The following is a 16,149-nucleotide window of genomic DNA, read 5'->3' on the forward strand; positions in this document are numbered from 1 at the left end:
CCAATGAGAGACGATGGACCACAAACATGCTCGTGCACGCCGTGCTGGTTGAGGTTGCTGGTTGTTTTTCCCTGAGTTTCAACAGAATTCAGAATTCAAACAAGGGCTGGAATGTGCAACCATCTCTGGGGTCTGCGATTCATTACTGGAGGGTTTAAACACCCTCAGCACCGCCACGTTCGCCCGAGAGCGCGGCGACGCCTCTGGTTACCGCGGCGAGCTGTAATTATGGAAGTGTATCAGTGCTGGAGATTGTAGAGCAGGCGTCATAAGTGATCTAATGCTCCTGTCGCAGATGCTCAGGAAAAAGGGGAAATCGGCTGACTTGCCGATGGGTGCCAGTCTAGTCAGACACCGCCCCCTACTGGACGAATGTGGGACAGCAGAATAGAGTCTAGATGACTCTGACCGACAGTGCAACTCCAAACAGCTCAAAAAGGAAAAATAGACCCGCTGTTGTACTTGTGCAGTGATACACACCGATTTAAGATGAGTTTCTTTTCTCCTTTTCTGTCCACTTTCCCCTCTTCTCACGCTCACTGTGTGACAGTAAGTTTCCAGCGAAATGTTTGTCCCTCATGTTGGGTTTAGATCTCTTAATGATGCCTTAATTCCTCAATTCCTTTGATGCCAAAGTCTCTCACGTCTTTCCAGGCGCTATCAGAAACTACAGAAGATAATGAAACCCTGGTAAGCTCCTCCTCTTCCTCCTGGCTGGGAATCGTCACTGGACCTGTACTCTCTCTAACCTGCATGTTTAAGCCTCTAGCCTTGGGGATTCATGCACACCACAGTGTTTAGCGCCACAGGCTCGTGAACACAGCGGTGCTCTTTAATGCATGTGGGTTATTTAAGCAGAAAAAGCATCTACTTTATCCTAATTTCACAGTCTAACAAGACTCCTCGTATACTCTCCAAAAAAAGGCTTCTTTTTCTTGCTCTGGTTGAATAATCAGACTTTGCCTGCAGCAGCACTTATCCATGTTGGATTTACTAAAGCTTATTCTTCCCTCTGATTCCTAACAACGCTCCTATCCTCTCTAAACTAACCTTGATATTTATTCTGGAACACGAAACTGCTCGTGATATAATTTTTTGTAGAGTTAATATTAAATTAAAGCCGCAAACAGTCCTTGCACCCCTCCACGCTTGACGCGTCGGGCGTGACGGCTTTACGCCAGAAGGGTAAATAATTACAGCTGAAATTTTTTAAGCGATTCAAGCAACACATATCACGCAGGGCTGCTTCCTGTGACCGGCAGGTGGCGCTGTGAGGCAATCTAATATTGTGTTGTGTTGAGTTTGGACTGAGACAACCATCACAAACGTGACCTCTGAGCCTAATTTGAATATGTGTGAGTAAAAGTCAATCTTTGCAGCTTAGCGCCGCCCACGTGTACCGACAGAGCAGTAAAAATATGAAGACAAGCTCATCAAAGCTTTCGGAGGAGTTCATTAACCTGTGAGACCTGGAAATGTCAGCAGAAATCCCCTCTGGGGCCAATATAAGAATTTGCCGATTTAGTTCTGCAAGGTTTTCTAGAACGTACCAATCCAATGTGGCCTGGAGGTGATCTATTAAAATCCTGTAGATGAAAGAGAGACCTGTAGATGAAACTATGGCAAACCGCTCGTATTTATATGAAAATATCTCACTTCCTGTTGGGTTTAGCATATGGCTCCAAGATAATTTTGGACATCTTGTTGATGTTGGATAACCCCAGGTGGAGATAATTCCAGCAAAACCCAAAAGTGCAAATTATCCGTCTGCATGTTGCCTATCGCTGGTGCTGTAACATGAAGTACCGGTTTCCGCCACCAGGGGTCAATGTTGTAAAAGACATTAAATCCCCCATTACTGAGACGATAACGCTGTTCTATCATGAGTTGTGTGATGATAGACGTGTGTACTAATTTAAAGATTTCATACGATTTACCATCTTTCAGCGGCAATATGTGGACCTAACATGTGTTCTTTACCTGCTTTGGCTTCCTTGCATCTGATTTTTCCCCCCCTCCTAATATTTATGTAAATGCATGAATTTCACCCTCCCTGGCTCTGGGTGAAAGCCACCCCGCGTTGCCCGGCTGCAGCTGACCTCCGGACGTCTCTGCTGTTCCTGGGGAGCGTCTGCTCGCTCTGTCACATTAGTTCCTCTCTCCCTGTCTCCTCTGCAGCTCCTCTGGTAGCAGCATTGGACTCACAATCTCCTCCTGTGTCCTCTCCTGCTCCCTGCAGCCGCTCTTTGTTCCCTCTGACCGCTCCGTCCTCATTATGTTTCCAGCCATCTGGGCTTTGCAGCTATACCATATCCATGCCATCTGCTGGAGACAATTTTCCTGTGGTGTGTGTGTGTGTGTGTGTGTGTGTGTGTGTTGTCCTGTAGCTTCGGCGACCTACTGTCCTTCACTCTGACGGCCTTCGTGGAGCTGATGGACCATGGCATCGTGTCCTGGGACACTTTCTCTGTGGCCTTCATCAAAAAGGTCAGCCCAGAAAATGTCTCCGGATCCAAGCGGGTGAAAATAAGTCGCACTGTGTCACAAAAACCCGGGCGGTTTGCTTAACGCCCCCGGCGCTGTTGCAGATCGCCAGTTACGTGAACAAGTCGGCCATGGACACAGCCGTGCTGCAGCGCTCCTTGGCCATCCTGGAGTCCATGGTGCTCAACAGCCAGGACCTCTACTACAAGGTGGCGCAAGAGATCACCATCGGCCAGCTCATCCCTCATCTTCAGGGGTGCGTGGAGCGCCGTTCAGCCACAAAGCTGCCGAGTCGCAGGCATTTGGTGAATAATCTGCTTTTTCATTCAATCCTAGGACTGATCAGGACATCCAAACGTACACCATCGCTGTCATCAACGCTCTCTTCCTTAAAGCTCCGGAGGAGAAGCGACAGGTGAGGCCACACTTTCTCAGTGAGAATTCCATGACTTACTTGTCACCAACTCACGTCTGTGTGCCCAGTAAGCTCTCATTTCTCCCCTTTACCCTCTAGCCAGTCTCACCATTCCTCCAGTCACCATCGTAGCGTCCGCAGATGTGCCGCCTCATTAACAGTCAATGAATTTCTCATATTTCGGCGCACAAACCTTAAGATAGTTGTGCAGCGCGAGGCTCCAGTCCACGTGTGCAGCCTGCACTCGCACAAAAACGCTTGGTCCTTGTCCGCAGGGGTGAATCAGTGACTCGGTTAGCTAGCGGCTGGCTAATGACGCTGGCGCTTCCTGAGTTGTGTGTTTCCTGCACAGATGGCCGCGCGTTCGACCCTCCATCCAGTCACTCATCAGTCCCTCCACAAGCTGCTGCCCCCTGACTCAAAATGCATTTTGTCCCAGTTCTTTTCTTTTCTTTTCTCAGCTCATTCACTCTCTCTCTGTCTCTGACTCTGTTTCCTCGCTGCTCACCATATGCTAGTTTGATGAGCACATTGTGGACATCCTAAATTGTCCCCTGACAGTAAGTGCACCCTTGCTTAGCACTTTGTATTTTGCACCCTATCAGACGGTAATGGGCGCATTTAGCGTCCCATTTTAAGATTCCGTTCTTTCTTTCCATAACCCCCCCACCCCCTCCCGTCAACGCTCACTCCCTCCACCTTTGATTTCTTTTCCCGGCTTTGATCCCCCGCCACAGTTCACCAGAAGAACTGATTCGATTAGAACGTCCGCTCATTCTTTCTGCCCGTCTCCCCTCCCCCCCCCCCCCCCCCCCCCCCTTCTGCAGGAGATGTCCCACATTCTGGCCCAGAAACAGCTGCGCTCCATCATCCTCAGTGTGAGTCCAACCGTTCTCTCCTCCTTGTCTCGTTATCTCCAGGTCGTTCCTTTGAGTTTGTCTCCCTTTCCTCTATTTTGACTTATGCTCTCTAATCCTCCTCAATCCCTCCCGAATCCTCTTATTCTTCATTGCCTCTCCCTTCAAACTCCACTACCCCCCCCCCCTCCTCCCCACGCACAGAACGTGATCCGGGGCACCACACCCATCAACGACGAGATGGCCCACCAGCTGTATGTGCTGCAGGTGCTGACCTTTAACCTTCTGGAGGACCGCATGATGACCAAGATGGACCCCCAGGACCAGGTGGGGACTAAACAGACGAACTAGCGGCGTCGGAGCCAGAGCAGGTTAAAGAGACGGTGGAACGCGTAGCCGCCGTCCGCTCAGACAGAGTTATTTTCACTCTTGGGGGAGCTGGGGGAGCAGAGGACCCCTCCCCTAAAGCGGTGGATGCAAACCACCAATTAATCTTTCATTAGTAGCTTGTTTGCTCCCAGTCCGACCATATTTAAGGCAAAACGGCCGCTGTTGTTCTGGCTGGAGTGATAAAAGCGTGGCGGCGGGCCAAACGTCCTCAGGCGCCGCCACGTGTCAGAAGCGAGGCCGCATCGTTGTTGAATCCTGAGGAGATTAGCGAAGCTTTCAGATGTGCTGTCTTCTCGGACGCGCAGGCTCAGAGGGACATCATCTTCGAGCTGCGGAGGATCGCCTTCGACGTGGAGTGCGAGCCCAACAACAGCGGCAGCATCGAGAAGCGCAAGTCCATGTACACCCGCGACTACAAGAAGCTGGGATTCATCGTGAGTGGGGTCCATTTTGGGCGGCGGCGCTAACAGCGCGCCATGAGTCGGCATAAAAACAAGCACAATCAGATTTGCTCTAAATATGAAGCCCGCGTCTTCCTGTCTCTCAGAACCACGTCAACCCGGCTGTGGACTTCACCCAGATCCCCCCAGGCATGCTGGCTCTGGATAACATGTTGTATTTCGCCCGGCACCACCAGGACGCCTACATCAGAGTAAGCCTTTGCTTTTCCCCAACGAGGCGCCGTCTGAAACTGCGTTTTCTCCGCCGAAACTGTTGAAATCATTTACGTTTCTTCCCCGATTAATATTTCTTCCCCCGTTAGCTATTTGTGGATTGGTGTTATTGAGACGTAGAAGTGCGTTTTAATAAATAAATAAATGACTACAGTTTACACATTTGCATGTCACCTGTGTCCACTAGGGGGAGTCGGTGTAAATAAGCAATTTCTTGGCTTGTTTTTGGTGCAGGAAATGACATCACTGACAAAAACCGTTGCTCTAAATTCAGCTGGTTAGCATTTTAGCGGCGCCCAAACGAGGCACAAATCTGATGTAGGTCGACTTTAAATCTGAGGCTCCAGAACCACAAATGCCATTAGATGTGGGAGGCGACCCAGACGGCGACGCCCCCCCCTCGGCTGATCTGAGTGTCTGTGTGTCCAGATCGTCCTGGAGAACAGCAGCCGGGAGGACAAACACGAGTGTCCGTTTGGCCGCAGCAGCATCGAGCTGACCAAGATGCTGTGCGAGATTCTCAAAGTGGGCGAGCTCCGTAAGTGCACACACGCCTCCCCGCCCGCCGCCGCCCCCGCCCTCGCCTCCGAGATGTGCCCACTCCTACACACTCCCCCCCTTCCCCGTCTGGAAGCGTCCATTTGGTCGGTAATGCTGCTGATTAGCTCCGCCCTCACGCAGACCTTCTTTCCCTGTAGCGACCACATGACGGGACGCGTGAACACCGACGTGCTCTTTTCACTTGTCGTTCCTCGGTGGTCTGGGTGAGCCGGCGACTGCTGCTCCCTGTGGGGGGGCTGAAGTGCCCTTTTCATCACTGCTTTTTTTTAAAAGGAAACGTCTTGACCAACATCTTAAGTAGCTTTCTAAGTTTTATTTCTCCATCCGCACCCTTTCAGCCTCCTTCCTGCTTCGTTTTTATCCCGTCAGGTTTTGGCCTCGCTGCACCCGCTGCGCCGTTGACCGTTGGCGTCATAATAAAGGTTAAATCGCCAGATTTGTCCCAAAACAGAACCTGTATTTACCTCGGAGGCCTTTCTGATGAATCAGCGCGCTGAATAACAGTCCGCGGTCGTTTTCCGAGCTGCTTTTCTGGTGTTTTTGCAGCTTTTCTGCGCAGGATCGTCGCGATTCCTTTGATGCAAAGTTCCCCCGAATGCTGGCGTTAAATCCCAGCAGTGACCTTGACTTATAGTCGGCTTTCGCCCGGGAGAATGAAGCCACCATTAATATTTATGAGGCTGTAAACTGCGTGGCAACTTTATATGTGCAGGGGACGGATAAGAATCAGCGTGGCAAATTCACGAGCTGCTAAGAATGAGTTATCAGCGCGAGCTCCTGTCGGCCGCCAACGCAAACCTGAGGGATCGCCTCTTTGAGAAGATGCAAATGGCCTAAAATAGGAATCTCTCAGCTGAGGATAGCCGGGATTGAGCTGTAGTTCTGCTAAAGTCCTAATGGCCCACTCCGTCTTTGTCAGCGTTTGCCGTTAACACGCCTCATTAGCCTCGCGTGTTAACATGCTAAGGAATAATTAGGCAAAATGTCACACGGTCGGCGAAGGTGTCGCAAAAGCCGGGTGACAAATGTTCCCTCCGTGCGTGAGTGAGGAAATCCTTGAGAGAAATTAGCCTAAAATGACTCATCCGCTTGACCTTTCAACAGAGAGCTGACGCTAATGACAACGTCAGGACGCAGTCTGTGCTGCCATCTTTCTTAGCGTCGCGTTTTTTCGCCAGACAACAGTGATTCTTCTCTTCGTTTTTTGGTTCTTCATGGCACTTGTTTTTAGCGTAACTGTCTCAAATATTTCTAATGAATGACAAAAATCCCGGTACCTCATTTACTCTCTAAGGCTAATATGCCTTTAGCTAGCTAACAAAAGTGTTTTCTCTGCGTCTCCGTGGAACTCAAACGGGTCAGGCCCCCAAAGGAGCAAATATCCCGAGGTTTTGCCCCAGAAATGAAAATATGAAAGTAATCAAATTGAAGATGGATGACTTTTATTGAGCTCCGAACACACGCTCACCGGGTTGCGACCCAGATACCCGCAAACGTCGCACCCCTCTCGTTTTAATTTCGCCCCCTCCTGGATCAGCCGGAACAAATAACCGTCCGGCAATGACGGTAAGGTCACGGAGGCCCGTCTGGTCTTTCCCCGTGAAATGCCAGGTGCCCTTTTGTTTTCCCGTAAGGATAAAGTGGTAAATCTCCCTTCCGGGCTATTCTGAAGCTCCGCCTACCCGTCCTCCATCCTTGTGCTCACCGTGGCACCGTTCCTGGGCCGGGGGGCTCTCCGGGCGTCGCACTCCCTCACTCTCGCACCCTCCTCTACGCTCACCCCCCGTTCTGACGCCGCTGTGCTTCACATCCTAAAAAATTAATTGTCCCTCGTTTCCGCTGTGGCGCGGCTCTTAATGGACGCCGGGTGCCAACCTGTGACATTTCAGACGCCGCCCTGCCTAGAGAGACCTGGGTGGAATATTTTATAAAGTTGTTTAGGGACGGTTGGTCTCACATTTGCATTTGAAGGTCCCACAAAGTGGCTGAGATGGAAAATCTGGTGCCAGTGTTATTATATTATTTGTGTAACCCAATATCAGACGCTCCAGTTTAGCCTCGGGGGGCTGCCTGTAATAAACTCTGCCTGTTTCATAAAATCAAACCAAATTCCCTTTAAGACCTGGTTCCTGCCATTAAGAGTCTCGTTGCAATGATCCAATCTGAATTATTTTTGGTCCGTCTGTCATCTTTGACATCAAGAACGCTGAATAGATGTGTCTGAGGAGGCTAGCTGCTAGCCCGTTGCTAAGACATGGGCTGTTTCCGAAACCACACACTCGTTCCCTATTCACTACTCACTACACGGGGGACTTGGATTTAGTGAACTACGTACTGCACTCAATTTAAAGTTAGTATTTGGACAACGGCGTCATTTGCGGCGCACGTAAAGTGACGTCATGGTGTCGCATAATAATTACGAACCGGTCGCCGGGAAAAGTGGCCAGGTCCATTTCATTATTTTAACCCATCAGAAATACATTCAGCGGTCATTTTATGAAAATGCAATATTTTACCCTATAATAACTTTATATAATAAAACGAAATATTAATATAATCAATAATAATACAATAATAATTACTTATTACCTAAAATAATTAGTGTCCCTTGACATTTTCAAGCCAAGACGTGATGACACATCCTCAAGTCAGATTCCGCTGTAGTGAAAACATTTAATAAAGCAATTTTTCATCAACAAATGGATCCAGAGCTACTTTTCATCTTTGTAAATATTCTTTTACTGAGATTCTGTCGCCTGGGGAGGAACAGACGATTCTGAAGAACAATTTTAACTGAGGGGCGGGGGGATCAGTGAAGACTGATTGCTTTTTTTTTTTAACACATTTATGTTGCAATATTTTAAGATGATCATATTGGACCCCTACTGAAAAAAAAAATTCTTATTTCCAAAAATGTCATATATCAAACCGCACAGTAGAAATTCCGTTAAAAATAACATAAAGGCTGATGGGATACATTTTCCGAGTTGGGGTGCTTGCTTGTACACTACTTTTCGCAGTGCATTGTGGGATACATTGAGTGCACTATGTAGGGTATAGGGGGTGTTTTCGGACACAGCCATGCACTTCAAATACACAAGCAGTGGTGGTCCGAGTATTTGCTCCAAACTACTAGCCTTAAAATATGAAATAAAAGCCACAAAACAAAAGAGGTGACAAAGAATTTAACATTGAATAGGACACGCACGTGTGGCTGCGCAAGCTAATATCTAAATGCATCTGTCTTCCGAGCATAAACAGGATAATGGATAGTGCCAATATCACTTTAATTGGATTAGGTACATTTTTGACCCACTTCCAGAGATTTTTGTCGCACGTAGGCATCGGCACATTATCCTTTAATCACGGGGATGCATTAGCAGAAGCTCTGGGAGACGGCAGAGGGAGAAGTCTGAGCTTTCTCTGCAACCCCAGAGAAGCTGCGTGTTTGTTCCACGTCTCCTTTTAACGATTTAATGACGATTTCTGATCAGCCGCAACTTAACAGATGATGTTTTAGCTTTAGCGGGTGATGTCGTCCTTCCGGGAAAAAATCCTTCCCAGCATTAAAAGGCCATCGCGCAACAGACATTAGCATACCACTGATGAGGAGTCAGAACTCTCGCATTCAAGGGAGAGTCGCTCAGAGGTTTTCGCTCATTATCTGCAGAAAACGGCGTATTTCATGCTAGTTTTAGCATCTCGGATGAGTCATAATGTTCAAAACATGACAGCCTTTTCTCACAAAATAGCTGATAAGTAAGGTAGATGTAAAGTCACTCTAATGGATCTGTGTCTCTGTTTATCTGCTGCCTCGGCATCCCACACACACACACACACACACACACACACACACACAGAGTCCCGTTGTCACAGTGGGACACAGGGGCATGCTGCTATTGTAATTAAAGCGGGGGTGATACTTTTAGCGTGTCTGAGCTACAAGGTGACATTTGGAGAGTTTTATTTTTCACTTCGTTGTGACGTCAAGCACGTGCACACGTGACCTTGGCAGATCTCAGAGTGGCATCTCGCACAAATGATCTAAAGTAAAAGGGTCTGCTTGACTTCTCTCCATTTCCACCTTGTTTGCGTGACTTTTCTTCCCTTCTAAAAACAATCGGCCAACCTAAAGTAGCCCCGAGAGGAGAATCTGCAGTCGTCGTCGTTCCTAGCGTGCACGCACGCTTCATGAGAGGGGGTTACTAGTTCTTGGAACTGTGGCATGGTTCCTGTGAAGGAAAATACTCCATGCTTCGTTGTGAGCCCTTCTTCATCTCCACTTTATGTTTAATTCAGTTTGTTTTCTCCGACTTTGAAATGCCGCCTCCCTGTAGAATCTCCTTTCATCGGTGTGTCGTGACCAGCGCGGCGGCTGTTAGCTCACAGCTTTAATCTACTTCCCTACATGATCCTTGTGATCAGTTCCCGACCGAAATATTCCGTCTTTACCGGCCACACTTAAATCCTTCCCTTTGTGTCCATTTAATCAACATTAAAGTTGAATTTTCAACAGCTGCTGGAGAAAATTAAGTTAATGTTTAATCACGTATCAAAGATGTTATTTAACAACAGAGACATCACTCCTATAGACTGACCTGTTTCAAGCAACCCCAAAGCAGCCTGTGAGCGTGTGGTGCGGCCTGAACCTCCCCTGGTCCGCTCAACATCTGGCCACACATCTGGCTGGAATGCATGCAGGACGGAGGACACGATGAAGCAGCCATCCATCCAGCTGTGTGCGGAGTGCTGCGTGTTCATGTCTGTCCCCTTGGCTGCGTGACTCATCCATCAGAATGTGTCACCCGGCTCGGCGTGTCCAGTCGCCCACCGCGTCTCTGTGGCCGCGTTAGCAGCCCGTGGGAGAGGGGGAAGAAACAAGAGCCTTTATGTAACCTGTTTATCACAGATTTAAAGAGGCCCAACCATCATTGGGCTTAATTCTCCGGATTTTTTAGATATTTTTAGGTACAGGGGTGAGCTGCCGGTTTTATTCCTGACTCAGATTGAGGCTACTTTCAGCACAGCAAACAGCCTGCAGGTCCTCGGTGAAGCCGACTCCACCTTTTAATCACACCAGCATCGCCGTGAGTCAGAGGAAAACATAAAGCTTTGCCATCTTTAGGCCGGAGAGGCCCGAAGCAGCAGTAGTCTTATCACAGTAACATGACTTTGCACTTGCTCGGTGTTGTTTCCATCTGTGCACGCAGCGGCGGCACTAATTCAATAAGAGGCCAGCAGGAAAAACCCCATAAATGAGGGCTACTTCACTTTTTACTCTAAGAAAAAAGGGAAATATTTAAATGCCGATATCACTTAAGGGATTAGCTTTACGTCCCGAGGACTGGTTATAAAAATATTAACAAAATCAGCAGTTGTGGAGGCTCAGCACGCCGCACAGAGCATAAAAAGACTTTAAACCGCTGACTTTTCCATTTAATGTAAATGGCTGCTTGATTATCCACTGCAGAGGTCGTGAACTTCCTTTAAAATCAAAGCCTGATCTGCTCTGCTCCGCTCCACCGTCTTTAGTCTTGTATCTAAAATTCAGACCGGCTGCATCCAGACCGCCCATCCCCCCTCCAAACCACCTATGAATTGGGTTTTTTTTAATATATTTAGCGCACCGTTAGCGTGCTACTTCCAGCATCCAGGCGCTACGGTGTTGATTTTGGCCTTTCTGCTCCATGAGAGAGCCAGTACGAGTGTATACAAGCACCGCATGAAAAACGCCGTTTTGCCAGCCAGACTGGATATTGGCTCAGGTCAGAGTTGACTCATTTATATTTTTGAGCAGCAAGTCGCCATCTGTTTTGATTAGCCTCCATTAGCGTCCCAATCGACTACTGGCACCGACGTCGCCGCGCCGCCCCTGGTCTCCCCTCCCTTTAATCTTCTATCCATCGCTCCCAATCAAAGCCCAGGTCGCTGCGCTCGGGGCGCGTGGGCATCACTCATTACGCCGTGAAGTTTCAATCGCGGCCGACCTCTCGCGCTCAATTCCACACGCGTCTGGCTCGAGGGTGCCGCCCGTCACAAGGCCGAGGAATGTGGTGGGAATGAATGTCCAGGCTTGTTCGTTCTCCGCTCACGTCTCGTGTTGGAGGCGGTGGCGTTGCCGACACACGTCGGTGCTCGGCTAATAGAGGAAATGAGCCACCTCTGGCTGCGGAAAGTGAAAAACCATAACTTCAACCAGTTGAAACTGCGGCTGACTGCAGGGATGAACGTTAACTAGCTTAGCGTTGCCACCGTCGCTGAAGTCATGAATTAATCAGCTTTCTGCCAGTTAGAACAAGCTGTCACATGCAGTGTTCCTCTGTACGCTGAGATTATTTATGAAGCGGCGAGCGTCTCTGGAGCTTTTCTGGTGTGCACCCGCCGTCGCCGACCGCCAGGCTGTCGCCGTGCATTACTCAGGCATGCGGGCCTGCACGGAGCTCAATTATAGGAAAATTGAAGGCTGTTAAATGGTGTGAGGCCTTCAGGAGGGAGAAAAGCAAAAAGTAAATGGACCGAACGGGGGGGTCCTTTAACCAACGCCTCCCTACGTGAACGCCGGGTGGACGGAAGTCAGAATCTGCCCCGAGGGGTCGGCGATCCATAGCATGAGCAGGAGCCTTTTTACACATAATAACATGATGCTCCTTCCTCTTCCCACAGCCAGTGAAAACTGCCACGACTTCCATCCCATGTTCTTCACGCACGATCGCTCCTTCGAGGAATTCTTCTGCATCTGCATCCAGCTGCTGAACAAAACCTGGAAGGAGATGAGAGCCACAAGCGAAGACTTCAACAAGGTACGCGCGCGACAGGAGGTTCCGTTGAGACGGGCGTGTAGGTCTCAGTGCGGTTCTGACTGTGGCAACTGGTTTCAACACCAAAATGGTCTAAATCCTGGATGTAGGTAACAGTAATGAGTATTGGAAGCATCAAAATCCACTATTTATTGAGTCTGACTAGACGCGAGCAGCTGCGTAGCTGTTGCTAACGTCCATGTGGACAAACGGTCCGTCCAGAGGACAGTCCTGAGTTGGTGCCACTCGGGATGCAGCAGACGTTACGGAATGACGTATGTTAGCCAGAATATGGATGAGAACATCGGCGGGACAGGCAGAAAGGCAATTCCCAGATCAGGTTGCCAAAATGTCAAACCCCTGTTAGCCGGACTGACGTGATTCCCATCAGAACGTCAGGGCTCGTTAGGATACATGTGGCACTTCCTGTTTATGCTTCGGCCTGGAAACGACACCGCTGATCCATCAGATATGAAGAGGCTTGAAATACTCCCAATTTCCTCCCTATTAAACTCCAGCGCCTTCGACTCCGTTTGGAGCTCATTAGCATTCGGAGGCTAATGAAAACACTTCCTGTCGGCGGGCCAGTGCTGAATCAGCTCACACAGGAAATGCATTCACACGTGTGCTGCCAGATGACGGTAGTAAATACGCCATCGATGACAGACAGAAGGTCCGGTCCGTCCAGCGACGCCGCCGCAGCTCCGTTCTTTCGTTTGCACGACAAATTGGGATTAAATTGGAGACAAATAGATGGACAGAAGCCGGACCGCACCACGTCCATGTGGGATTTGAACCGACAGCTTGCCTGAGCGTCGGAGCCCTGCTGCGCATCAGCGGCGTCACGGAATCCTAAATGAGGGGAGGCAGCGGCGCCGGTGTCGTAAAGCTGGGAAGACTCGGGGCAGAGAGAGAAGCAAACACAAACACAGCCTCTAGTTACAAATTATCATCACCTGCGTTTATCCTGGTGGAAAATTCACTGCACGTATTGCCCCCCCCCACCCCCCGAGGAAGGGAAACCATCGACCAGTCCGATCCTCCGTGCCTTCACCTCGAAGCAAGATGTCTGTTCTGATTCAGCCGGGCCAGCTGACACTTCCCTCGCAACCCTCCCGGTCCGACCTTGACCCCCTTGACATCCCCCCCCCCCCATCCTTCGCGTTTACACCATTTAAACGACAACCAAAGATGACTTCAAGTTTCTCAGCGATACTGAAAGAAACTGCTCTGTGTGTGTGTGTGTGTGTGTGTGTGTGTGTGTGTGTGTGTGTGTGTGTGTGTGTGTGTGTCGGGGGGATAATGATGTATTTCGGGGGACTTCTGAGGTTGTTAACTTCAGAACACAAATGCAGAGCATCAGCGCACCTCCTCTGATGAGTGCAAAACCAAGACACTTGCTCTAATCTGTGCTGCCCGTGCGCGTGCGAGCGCCTCTCAAATGCTCAGGGCTCCGTCAGCCATCGCCCGTTTGGGTTTGACTGAATAATTTCACTTAATTTCACTTCAAATCCCATCAAAATCGCTCAATTTGAGGCCAAATTTTACAGTAATTAAAACTATACATATATATATATATATATGATAGTAACGCTTGAACGTGCGCCGCCTGAATGCCGCGGAGATGAGTCTGATGCTCCGAGGGCACAGCCGCGACCATCAGACAGCCGTTTCCTGTTTCCATAGCAACCTCGTCCAATTACCGCCGCTGCTCTGTATCGGTAAGATGGAGCCACTTCTCCGGTGCGCGTGTTTGCCCACGTCGCCGCTTTTGTGCAGCTATCAGAGGCTTCAGCTCCCAGCCTTGCCTGTCTCCCCCCGACCGTCTGAGCCACACACACACACACACACACACAAACATCTCTGTCTCTTTCTGCTCAGGCTTGAGGATGAAAAAAAAGCTCTCACTGATGTAGAGGCTTGCATCCACTCACGATACCCCTCCTCCTCCCTCGCCTTCTCCTCTCATCTCTCCCTGCCACCACCCTCTTTTTGCCCCCCCATCACACACACGCGTCATGTGATCCACTTGCTACTCTGCCATTGGTGCCTGTGATCGTGGCGTGTGTCCAATCAGGGCATAAGCCCAGAGATCAACATAAGCGAAGCAGTGCAGCCTGGTTGATGCTCTTAGTGGCACAGGAGGAGGGAGGCAGGTGTACGGAAATATAGGAATTAAAGAGCCCCCAGGAAGAGGTTGCTGTCTTTGATTTTCTCGGAATCGGCTGCAAAAGAAGAAAGCAGGAGTCCCGACTGGAAAGGAGAGACTGGAGGAGGCGGCGCAGGAGATCCGGAGGAGTCTTCCCGTGCTGACAGATCCGGCGCTCCTCAATTCTCCACACCCGTTCTTCCGAGCAGCAGTCCTCCATCCTTCCATCTGCCCCCCTTTGTTTCCCGCCGGGGTCCGCTGACCGCTTCCGACGCCCCCCCCCCCGCCCTCCCTCCACGCCAGAAGTGCGAGGATTCAACGGTCGCTGCGGAGAGGATCGCGCCGTGCTCAGGGGGGGAAAATGGAGGTGACATGTAAGTAGGGACGGACGGGAGGGCGAGAGCAGAGGTCTCAATTAGCGCGGATGGATGGAGCGCTGGGAGGTGGTGGTGGAGCAGGAGGAGCGACTGTTTGTGCTGTTGCCTGGCTGCATGGGGAGAAGGGGGGGGGCAGGAGAGACGTAGAAGCCGGGACGGGGACTCGGCGGAAGATAACGAGCAGGTGGGGGGGGGGTGAACTCAGTAAAGAGAAGGTCCCAGATGGCAGCTACACACACAAATATAATCTGCTAGGTTATCATTTACACAAGCGTGCGGATGTACATTTGCACTTCAGATACCCCCCCCCTCCCCACACTCACACACACACACACACACATTCCCAAACCCTGCTTCTTTACGCTTCCGGGCATCATCTGAATTCCAGCGGAAGGGCTGTGCAGTTTTTTGGGGGGGGTGTATTGTGAATGGGATTGCTCCACATCATCCACACCCCCTGGAAGAAGCCCCCCCCACCCCCCATCCTGGATTACACCAGACACCTTTAAAATGTGTGTTTGCACGATGACTTTAATTAGCATCGTAATTAGCCAGATCAGAAGCCTGTTAAAGAAGACGGAGCTCTGCTCCTGTATTCTTCATCTAATCCGTGGGAGCACTCTGACCAGCTGAACCCTCACTGGTGTTTGACGTGTCTCTTGTGTCGGCGGGGGGGACACGGTGGAGAGGAGCTAATCCGCTTTGTTCGACCACGCCGGAGGGCCGACCCTGCCCACCGTTGGATTATGCACGTGGCGGCCCTCCAAAGAAGCAGTGGGACGGACACCCCTCCGGCGGCCATCGCAGGCCCGTCCGCTCGCTCGCAAACAACCGGGGAGGCAAACGAGTGCACGTGACTCGTGTCCCGTGACAGAAGGCAGAACCGTGCGGCTCTGCGCCAGCGTGGGACATGTTTGTACTCCAGACAGCGACCACACCTCCTTCCTCCCGACGGCTCGTTTGTAATAAATATGGCTTTATTAGCCTCTCAAGCTGCGTTCGTCGATGCCTCTTTCCTTCTCTCTCCCTTTTGATAGCCCTCCCTCGCACCTTCCCCCCTTTATTCTTGACCCCCCACCCCCACCTCTATTGTCAGATGCAGCCAGGCTATTTATATCCTTCTGCTTGGCTTCCTCACCTCCCACTCCCCTGAGAAGGTTGGCTTTATTGTTTTGGCGTGTGTGTGTGTGTGTGTGTGTGTGTGTGTGTGTGTGTGTGTGTGAATGCAATGCTGCATCGTGCGTTTTTTCGGGAGGGGGCTTGAGGCTTTAAATAGATGATACAGCAGGAATTGAGTGACATTAGGTGTAGCCAGCGCTGAAATCAAAGTCCTACTCGATCTGAATACGAAACGCTCTCCTGCGTGCACCTGCCTCAGGGGATTCTGGGATGTTCCGCGATCGCTGGCCCGCGACTCACAAATGAGACCAAAGCAAATATCAGCC

The 16,149-nt window shown here is 50.2% G+C and overlaps 1 protein-coding gene across 7 annotated transcripts in view; it reads left to right on the forward strand.

Moving 5' to 3' along the window:
* The window catches only part of elmo1 (engulfment and cell motility 1 (ced-12 homolog, C. elegans)), a 51,045-nt gene that overhangs the window by 23,428 nt on the left and 11,468 nt on the right, over positions 1-16,149 (forward strand). For 4 of the 7 annotated variants that reach the window (XM_029844760.1, XM_029844759.1, XM_029844761.1 and 1 more), the window contains 11 exons: positions 655-690; positions 2,388-2,487; positions 2,589-2,740; positions 2,821-2,899; positions 3,418-3,459; positions 3,727-3,777; positions 3,961-4,083; positions 4,452-4,580; positions 4,694-4,798; positions 5,250-5,358; positions 12,045-12,181. In XM_029844760.1, the coding sequence (XP_029700620.1) occupies positions 655-690; positions 2,388-2,487; positions 2,589-2,740; positions 2,821-2,899; positions 3,418-3,459; positions 3,727-3,777; positions 3,961-4,083; positions 4,452-4,580; positions 4,694-4,798; positions 5,250-5,358; positions 12,045-12,181 (1,063 nt within the window). The remainder of the gene's footprint in view (positions 1-654; positions 691-2,387; positions 2,488-2,588; positions 2,741-2,820; positions 2,900-3,417; positions 3,460-3,726; positions 3,778-3,960; positions 4,084-4,451; positions 4,581-4,693; positions 4,799-5,249; positions 5,359-12,044; positions 12,182-16,149) is intronic. The other 3 variants (XM_029844763.1, XM_029844764.1, XM_029844765.1) reach the window with 3 other exon arrangements.

The sequence above is a fragment of the Takifugu rubripes genome, chromosome 12, assembly GCF_901000725.2.
Source record: "Takifugu rubripes chromosome 12, fTakRub1.2, whole genome shotgun sequence".
NCBI classification, from domain to species: domain Eukaryota; kingdom Metazoa; phylum Chordata; class Actinopteri; order Tetraodontiformes; family Tetraodontidae; genus Takifugu; species Takifugu rubripes.